Genomic DNA, 9,641 nt, shown 5'->3' with positions numbered 1-9,641 from the left:
TGTTCCAAGTAGGAGCTAGAAGGCCGTGTTGTTAGCCATTCAGAGTAGATCAGATCAGGAAACTGACTCCACAGGAAGACTGGAACTCTATTGAAATGGGCTCTAGTAATCGAGCCTTGCAAGCTGGCTGTGCTTTCCCCCTCAAGCTTTTATCCTGGAAGGACCCAGTCTGAGCTTCTTCCTAGTACTATCTCTTTCTCCAGGTTTTAAGGAATGCTCTGTCCTCTTTGTTCACATAGCAACAGTTTCTGAATATTTTCTTCAAAGCTGTCCCCTGACTCTCTCCCTTCTACACCTCAGGATGCAGTCAGCTTCTAATTTGTTTAATCATTTCCACTGGCAATTAGTCAAATAGCAATGATCAGGACCAGGTCATATGCACAAACATATCATTTGTGGGTAAGCAAGAAATATCTGGAATTAAAATCAAATCAAGAAAACAATAGCAGAAAGGAATAGTTGTCAAGTGATTTTTCCATTTACAATTATCTGAAATATTTTAAATGAATAAAAGGAGTCCCTGTGGATTTTACTCAGCCAGTCATTGCTGACTATAGGGAATGGTGCTCTAGAAAGAGTGCACAGAAGAGCAACAAAGATGTTTAGGGGACTGGAGGCTAAAACATATGAAGAACGGTTGCAGGAACTATGTCTAGTCTGGTGAAAAGAAGGAACAAGGGAGACATGATAGCAGTGTTCCAATATCTCAGGGGTTGCCACAAAGAAGAGGGAGTCAAGCTATTCTCCAAAGCACCTGAGGGTAGAACAAGAAGCAATGGGTGGAAACTAATCAAGGAGAGAAGCAACTTAGAACTACGGAGAAATTTCCTGACCGTTAGAATAATTAATCAGTGGAACAACTTGCCTCCAGAAGTTGTGAATGCTTCAACACTGGAAGTCTTTAAGAAGAGATTGGAGAACCATTTCTCTGAAGTGGTGTAGGGTTTCCTGCCTAGGCAGAGAGTTTGACTAGAAGACTTCCATGGTTCCTTCCAACTCTGTTATTCTATATTCATCATCATTTCAAGGCCATTGATCCAGTGCTGTCTGAAGACATTTCCACATCATGTGGCCAGCAAGACATCATGGAGCGCTATTACCTTCCCACCAAAATGGTATCTTTATTGGTATTTGCATGCTTTCAAACTGCTAAATTGGCAGGTGCTCGGGGGCAAGGAAAGGAGCTCATCCTGTCGTGCTGGGCTCCACTCTCAAACCTGACTTGCTGGCTTTCCAACCATCAAGCCCAGTGTCTTAACCACTGAGTCACCATGTTTGGTGGCATTTAAAATAGACATTCTGGATTCCATTGAGTATTGATCTTTAAAATCTTCTAAATCAAAGTATGCATTCGAATCCAAATTCTTTTAGCTTTTTAAAAAATGTTTGGTGGACATGTAATAAAACTTTAAAAGTTTATATTCAGATACATACTTTGATTTAGAGGATTTTAAAGACCAATACTCAATGGACTCCAGAATTTTTCATTTTAGGGCGAATAGATAAAAGATTAGAAAAAAAGTTATGCAAGATTATTTCAATAGTAGAGTACTGAGGCAAGTTTACCATATGCACAGAGATACAAAGAGTCAACATTACCCACTATGGAAGTTAATAATGGGGAAGTTGATAGATTTTGCTGAAATGGATAAATTGTCTTTTTTGTTCAGAGAAAATATATACATTTATTGGTAACTGGAAGCTTTCCATACTTTTTGCATAAAAATGAAAAACATGATTTTGAGATTATAGAAAAAAAGAGTAATATACCGTAACTTTAAGACAAGGTTAAAAAATATCAGTACTTATAGCAGCTATGAAAAATGTTGGAAGTATTTTATAATTTCCTATTCTCTTCAAGGGCTCCTTTACTTTTTTATTTTGCTTTTTTCTTCCTTATACGTTAGCTTGGATTACTTCTTAAAACATTTTAATAAAAATGATATACTGAAAAAAGAAAAGTAGGATACCAAGTAATCCCACTATTCTACTCCACAAGGAAAGGAACTTGATTTGATGCAGACAAAGTATCCAACGCCTTTACCAATTCAGTACTTTTCTTAAAATCTTGACCAACACTGCACTCGAAACCCTCTCTTAAGCCAAACACAATTTTTACGTACCACTGATTTGTAAACTATGGCTTAATGTCTTGACTTGTAATTTAAACTACGATAACTTTAAACAATGGTTGGAGCAAACAAACCATGGCTTTTCGCGTAGATTTAACCACAGGGGCAGATACTGACTGACACAAAACAGAGAGAATGAAGGTAACAGTGGAGTTTCCAGCTGGCTGGAAAACTAAAGGGAGAAAAAAAAGGAAACAGACATAAAGAGTTAGAACAGTGTTTTTCAACCACTGTGATAGTCAATATAGGCACAGAGTTAATTTTTTTTAACATTTTCTAATGGTGGTGTGCCTCGTAATTTTTTTCATGAAAAAAGTGTGCCTTTGCACAAAAAGGTTGAAAAACACTGAGTTAGAAAGAAATGACCAACTAGGGCATTTCCAAATTCCCACTGAGCAGCTATTTCAACCGCCCTTCCCCCCCCCCCCCCCCCCCCCAATCTCAGGTCCGAACACCTCGCTCTCCATAAGCAGCAATGGAGAAACATAGTGGATAAATAGCAATCCTTAATAATAATGATAATTAAAAAAGAAACAGTAGAGAAGCCGGAGAGAAGGGCGTTCCCGTCCCCGAAGTCCCCTGATTGGCCCAAAGCCTGGCGCATGGCATCCCATTCCGCGTTTCCATTGGCTGTTGGCCACCCATGCAGAACTCCGTGGAAACACGGCCAGCCAGGATTACTTTCTTTCCCGAGGGACGGCTAATCGGAGAGCAAGGAGGGGAGGAATGGATGTGGGGTAGACGGTTTAGGAAGCTGGTTTAAAATCTGGAGGAGAAAAAAAAAGCAGCTTTTCTAATAAGAATGGTCGCTCGGACAAATGCAACGCTTGAGAGATGCAGATAGTTCGATGTTTAAACCGGAGTGCATTTTACCCGTCAGGAGGCGGCTGGACGGAAGGCACAGGGAGAGCTGATTCCCAAAGTATGCTGTATTTTGCAAAACTCATATTGCTGATCTTTTGCGGGGCCCTTCTCGGAGAAAGTAGGAAGCACAAAAAAGGGAGATGGACGGCAGAAGCGCAGGTGCAAAAAATAAAGTAAGGAGAGCCTTACGGTTAAATCCATTTATTCCTTTTCCTTTGGTTTCCCTCTACTTGTATGTGTTTGCGGGGAGGGGTAGTTTTTGCGAGTTTTATTATACGTTCCTGCATAAGAAGTTTGTAAAGAGCGCGCATTGTACTAAGTAACTATAAATGTGTATTATTTCCAAGATTTCTTTTCCCGACTAGCGTTAAGAATGCCTCTGAAATCCAGGTGGTTTTCATTCTTGACTTTGTGAGTCAGGGGGAGTTCGACCACAAACCAGGTTGTTGCTGACGTGACCCGTCAGAAACACTAGCTTTGTTGAAAGCAATCTGAGAGCACACAATACTTTCGTAGGAAATCCTGAATTGTTTTTACACTGTTATGTAGCAAGTCGTATTTTCACAGTATTTAATAGAGAAGGCAGCTTCTGGAGAGATGCTAAACTCTGTATTTAGCACAATCTTCATCTGGGATTCCACTTAGAATCTTGTACTGGGCAATGTTGGGCCAAAGTTTTGAGAGGGAGAAAAATATTTATCTAAAGAATTGCTGCAGTTTAAGAAAATGCAATTTGAACATGTTTAGTTGGAGAGAAATAATGTTTAGATCACTAAGTTTTATTACTAAATAAATTTGCAGCAGTCCTGTTATTTATTTGCAAATGATTTGAGTATTAGTGATGAAAAACAGATGTGGAATAGCAAGAAAGATCTTTAAATTTATCTGATTTCATGTCAAAATAGCATGTTTATATAGGGGAAAAATAGCCTAAAATAGTTGCCAAACCTTGAATACATCTTGGTTTTGACCTGCTGTCCAGTAAGAATTGCTTATTTTCAGCCCACTTGGCTAACTCAGGCGTGCAAGCCAGGTTTATTTAGCAAAACCATAAGATTTTTCTTCCCTTTCCTACTTTTTCATCTTTTAAGCTTTTCCAAATCTTCCCCAAGAGCTTGTTGCTATTCCATGCCAGTCAGGATTTCAGAGGTTATATAGGCTTGGAGTTTATCTGCTGTTGGATGTACAGCTCAAGATTAGGATTTGGGGGAAAGGTTAAGACTTGGTAAAAGAATAGTAAAGTTTCAGTGGAGAAAAAAAGATGTACCAGATTTGCACAAGACAGTTTTCCGGTGTGAATGCTGAACTAGATAATCGGTTGCTGAAAACGTCCAATGGCCTTTCATCTGATAGCATTTTCTCAGGAAAATATGATATGAAGATTAACATGGAAGCAAATACAAGTACACTGTAAAAATGGGGACAAATGCTGGAGAAGGGACAGAACACTAGCAAGGAAACCCTTTTGTATGACTGTAATACTGGATTATTAATAAAACAAATGGGTGAGATATATGGGATTTGCCTCTGCATGGTTAGCATGCAAACTAACTAAAGCCTTCCAAAACATCTTATGTAAACCTAAAGACTGAGTAGCTGAAAAAGAAAAAAAAATGGGCATCATCTACAATATACAGTGTAAAGATTCCAACAGCCACTATGTAGGACAGGCAGGCAAAAGATTAGCAGAGCACATCCATGAATGCCAACTAGCAATGAGAAGACCAGATAAAACACTCCTTACTTTCACAACATATGGACAGACTTAATCATACTTTCAACTGGGAAAACTGTGAGCATCTTAGACCACGCTAGGAAATTCAGCTTGACACTCCCAACAAATCAACCATTGATATACATAGGCATAAGCATCATTTACAGACCATTCAAAAGGAAACAAAAAGACCAGAACACTTCTTTGCCAGCAGTCAGCATTCAGATAAACAGGAATTAACACCAGGATTGAAACTAGATAATCAAGCAGCAAACAATTCCTAATAAAGGAATTATCTGAGAGACCGCCTCCTGCCGATTACCTCTCTCAGACCAATTAGATCGCACAGGTTAGGTCTCCTCCGGATTCCATCTGCCAGCCAATGTCGGCTGGCGACTCCCCGGGGGAGAGCCTTCTCTGTTGCAGCTCCGGCCCTCTGGAACGATCTCCCTGTGGAGATCCGGACCCTTACTACCCTCCCGGCCTTCCGCAAAGCCACCAAGTCCTGGCTGTTCCAGCAGGCTGGGGGGAGCTGAGAAGCATCTACTTCCACGGAAATTGTGAATGTTGGTTTTGTTTTTAATATATTGTCTTTGTCTCATTCCCCCCTTTCCCTTGTCTTTTGTGAGCCGCCCAGAGTCCTCCGGGAGTGGGCGGCATACAAGACAAACAAACAAACAAACAAATAAATAAATAAATAAATAAATAAATAAATAACCAACTCAGACTAACAAACAGCAAACAACAGCCTAATCAAGGAACTAACCAGGGGAAAACAACAACTTCAATACTGATAGGACATGCTATGTAAAGAGAGTAAAGCCCACTCTTTTTTAGCATTGGCTGAAGATGTTGCCTAGTTGGATAAAAAAAACCTCTGCAAACAGCCGATTTTAGAGAGCACCAAGGATTCCTAGATAAATATTTAGTATTCTATCCATAATATCACGCAGAATGTATTAGTAAAAAATGTAAAATGAGCCAAGTGGTCCTTCAGGTGCAGCTTTTCTCATTTCAGTTGGGCAGAGAAGGCAAATTTCTCAGGCTTTTCCTGTCTGCTCATAGAGCAATCTATGTACGTTGATGTTAGTTGGCTTTACTTATAGCACATATGTGATGTAGTTTAATTAGCACGTTTCTAAGCATCCTTAGTGGTGCGGTGGCCTAGAGGTGAAGCTCTCACCTCACAATCAGGAGGCTGGGAGTTCAATCCTAGATAGAGGCAGATATTTCTCTCTCTGGGCATAATGAGAATATATCTTCTGAACAAAACTCCGCATTGGCAACAGGAAGGTCATCCGGCCATTAAAACACTCTGCTATCTCCATCCAGTTGCCCAGACTCCGCCCCACTTCATGGATTACTGCCTTGTTGTGGCGAAGGGGCTTGCGTAGGTCAATGAAGCTATGAGCTATGCTGTGCAGGGCCACTCGAGATAGACAGGTCATAGCAGAGAGCTCTGACAAAATGTGATCCACTGGAGAAGGAAATGGCAACCCACTCCAATATCTTTGCCATGAAAACCCCATGGATAGTACCAAAAGGCAAAAAGAACTTGCCTTTTGGAATTTCAAATCTCCAGATAGCCCTGGTGAGTTCTGTTGTAGTTTACAATAGTCGCTAAGTAACTGGTTGTAAGTAGAGTACAGGTAGTCCTTGACTTACAACAAATAGTTCACTGAAAAAAGTGAGTTATGACCATTTTTCTACACGACTGTTGCAACATCCGCATGGTCATGTGATTTAGATTTGGATGTTTGACTCCTATTTATGATGGTTGCAGTATCCCAAGATCCTGTGATCACATTTTGCAACTTTCTGAGAAGCTACGTCAATGAGGAAACGAGATTCATTTAACAACCGAGTTACTAATTTAACAATTGCGATGATTCACTTAACAAATGCGGCAAAAAAAGTTGTAAAATGGGGCAAAACTCACTTGACAAATTTCTCACTTAGCAACATAAATCTTGGGCTCAATTGTGGTCGTAAGTCGAGGACTACCTGTATCTGTGCGTGCTTTGTTTCTCCATGCACTGAATCCCACCCAAAAGAAAAAAAGAGGAGACAAATTGAATAACATTTGCATGATATGTACTAGATGTAATTTAAACAGAAGCACAAATATTGCTCACTAGGCAGTGTGTGAGCAAACAATTACTATATTGTTTTGGCATAATTGAGGGCAGATTTCATTGTTTTACCCTCTTTTCTTGTGGCTCTTCAACTTGGACTTCTGTGGTCTTGAGTAGACAGATCAAGCCTAAAGGACAGGTTGTCAAAATGCAAGACTCTCCTCTAATGCTGCTCAAATAAAGCATGCTAGTATGTAGACTAAGATTTAGGGTTACCCTAACTTGAAGTAACTTTCCCAAACATTTCTTCTGTGGGAACATGGAAGATTGTGCAAGGAAGGAGGAGGAAAAAGACAACTTGAAGATGGCCTTGTAAGTGGCATCAAAAATGCCCAGATGGTTGACTCTGGTTAATCTGTTTTTAATCTGCTATCAAGCTGTTAATCAATGCATGCATACGGCAATGTTATTTCACAGGGAATTGGGATCCATAAGCCCTTCCTTTTCCTACTATTTTAACAGTAAAATTGGTTGGTTGAAAACAGTTATGTATTGATTTACACTGTTTAAATCTGTTTTTCTCTCAATGGCATGCAGATATGGTGCTGCAAACTAAGGTTTCTCTTGAGTTTTATAGATAATGCACAAATTCTTCGAGATGTCTAATTGTAAATAATTCATTTTGGAACTTTCTGCACAATTTTAAAATTTTGGAAAACACCATTTTTAAAATATGTAGTACAAATCCTGTTCCCAAACTTCAGAGGTTTTGACCATATTTTATTGGAGCAGACATTTGGAGAATTGTGATATACAGGCAGTCCTCAACTTATGATCCACAATTGAGTCTAAAATTTCTGTTACTGAGACAGTTATTTTGCCCCATTTTATGACCTTTCTTGCCACAGTTGTTAAATGAATCACTTAAGTTAGTAACACAGTTGTTAAGTGAATCTGGCTTTCCCATTGACTTTGCTTGTCAGAAGGTCACAAGATGATCACATGATCCCAGATTACTACAAACCCATAAATATGAATCTGTTGCCAAGCATCCGAATTTTGATGACATGACCATGGGGATGCTGCAATGGTTGTAAGTGTGAAAAATGGTCGTAAGTCATTTTTTTTACTGTTGTAACTTTGAACAGTCACTAAATGAATTGTATGTTAGGACTACCTGTATAGATACACACCAGGGGTGGGTTTCTCGCCCCGTTCCAACCGGTTCGGTTGAAACGGGGCCGACGGCGTCCTCGTGCACGCGCGTGGTGCACGCATGCGTACTAGCGTCTGCGTAACGCTCCAGCTGCTCCTGGAGGATCGCGCAGGCACTGTATGCGTCCTGCGCATGCGTAGAAGCGCAGAACCCGTCAAAACCGGGTAAGGACCGCAGGCGGGCGGGCGCACCGCGCCCTTCGCCGTTCTCGGAAGTTACTTACTTCCGGGTTCGCCGACCAACCGGTTCGCAGGGACTGCCGCGAACCGGTTGAAACCCACCCCTGATACACACATACAGTAAATGAAGAATGTAATTTCATTTAGTACATATTAGTATAGTTTTACAGTTGCAATATCAAATCAGCCCAAGAATCAGATATTTAGCAAGATTAGCAACAATACCTGTTTACCAATGTGTTCTGTAGTTTGGGAGTGAGGCAAGTCAGTATCTTTTCCTGAAGAACTGTTAATGCCTAACTATCTCCATACTAAGAGGGCCAGCAGATTTGAAGATCCAGCCAATTGCTAGATCTGCTGCCTGGAGAATTCTTTGAGTTGAAGTCCACACATCTTAAAATTGCTGAAATTAAGAAACACTGTGATAGATGATAGCCAATAGTAAGCTTTTTGCATCTCTTTGCTGCTATCTAATAGTCATCTGGATTTTATATCCTTGGCTAAATAATCATTTGAAGGAGCATTAGAAGAACCAGGTTATTTAGCTATCCAGTACAGTGCAGTCTTGCTTACCTTTATTATTCATTCATTTAAACAGAGTACACTGAATTCAAAGTTCATATGGTTGGGTTGACACCACCAAAATTTCATTCAGTTATGTTTAACTGTACCTTTTAGAGAAACTGTTGCTGTATGTCTTTATTTATATGAATTTAGGCAATTAATCTATCTATCTATATAAAAGCGAAATACCACTCATGCATCATCTGTCTGTACCCCCCTTCCCTGATTTGAATTGTGAGCCGCCCTGAGTCCCCTTTGGGGAAAAGGGCGGCATATAAATGAAATAAAATCAAATCAAAATCAAATCATCACAAAATCTCCAGAACAGTAAAGCCTACATACTTCAAATTTGCCACATATGTTCCTCTTGGCTTCTAGGTGATCACTAAAGAAAGGATTTTTCGAAATGACCATCAGAGCATTAGTATTTCCTATATTATTATTAACACACTCTGATGCTAAGGAGTTCTACTTCCCCTCCCCACCTGAAAAGAAATCTGTTCCAAATGCAAAATACAAGCAGAGGAGAGGAGTTTCAGTTTTACTTTCACAGCAGCAAGCAGCTTTACTACAGAACAGTTCAGCTAAGCCACACCCAGGCGCTTTCCTGTCTCCTCCTTACTCACCTAGGGAGTTTCCAAACGCCCTTCAACTTTCTCACACACTGACAAGACGCTATCCAGATGAATACCGATGGATGCTGGTAGGCAGAGACAGATTCCCCCACCCCCTTATTTTCTTCCTCAGTTCAGAGGAATATGTTCCTTCTACTGTAGCACCAGTTAAAGGGAAAAGAGGCATAAAACGTAGAAAAAGATTTGCAGATACGATTAGGAAAACACAAGTAAGGGAAGCTACACACAAGCATCATCAAACTCATCCCCAAGACAGTAGCTG

The 9,641-nt window shown here is 40.2% G+C and overlaps 1 protein-coding gene across 2 annotated transcripts in view; it reads left to right on the top strand.

Annotated features, from left to right (window-relative positions):
- Positions 1 to 2,802: 2,802 nt before the first annotated feature.
- The window catches only part of LOC116508028 (gamma-aminobutyric acid receptor subunit rho-2-like), a 30,265-nt gene continuing 23,426 nt past the window's right edge, over positions 2,803 to 9,641 (top strand). For both annotated transcript variants that reach the window (XM_032216474.1, XM_032216473.1), the window contains exon 1: positions 2,803 to 3,169. In XM_032216474.1, coding sequence (XP_032072365.1) covers positions 2,967 to 3,169 — 203 coding nt within the window. In that variant the 5' untranslated portion in view covers positions 2,803 to 2,966. The remainder of the gene's footprint in view (positions 3,170 to 9,641) is intronic.

The sequence above is a fragment of the Thamnophis elegans genome, chromosome 4 (assembly GCF_009769535.1).
Source record: "Thamnophis elegans isolate rThaEle1 chromosome 4, rThaEle1.pri, whole genome shotgun sequence".
NCBI classification, from domain to species: Eukaryota; Metazoa; Chordata; class Lepidosauria; order Squamata; family Colubridae; genus Thamnophis; species Thamnophis elegans.
This window is presented reverse-complemented; position numbering and strand designations above follow the sequence as displayed.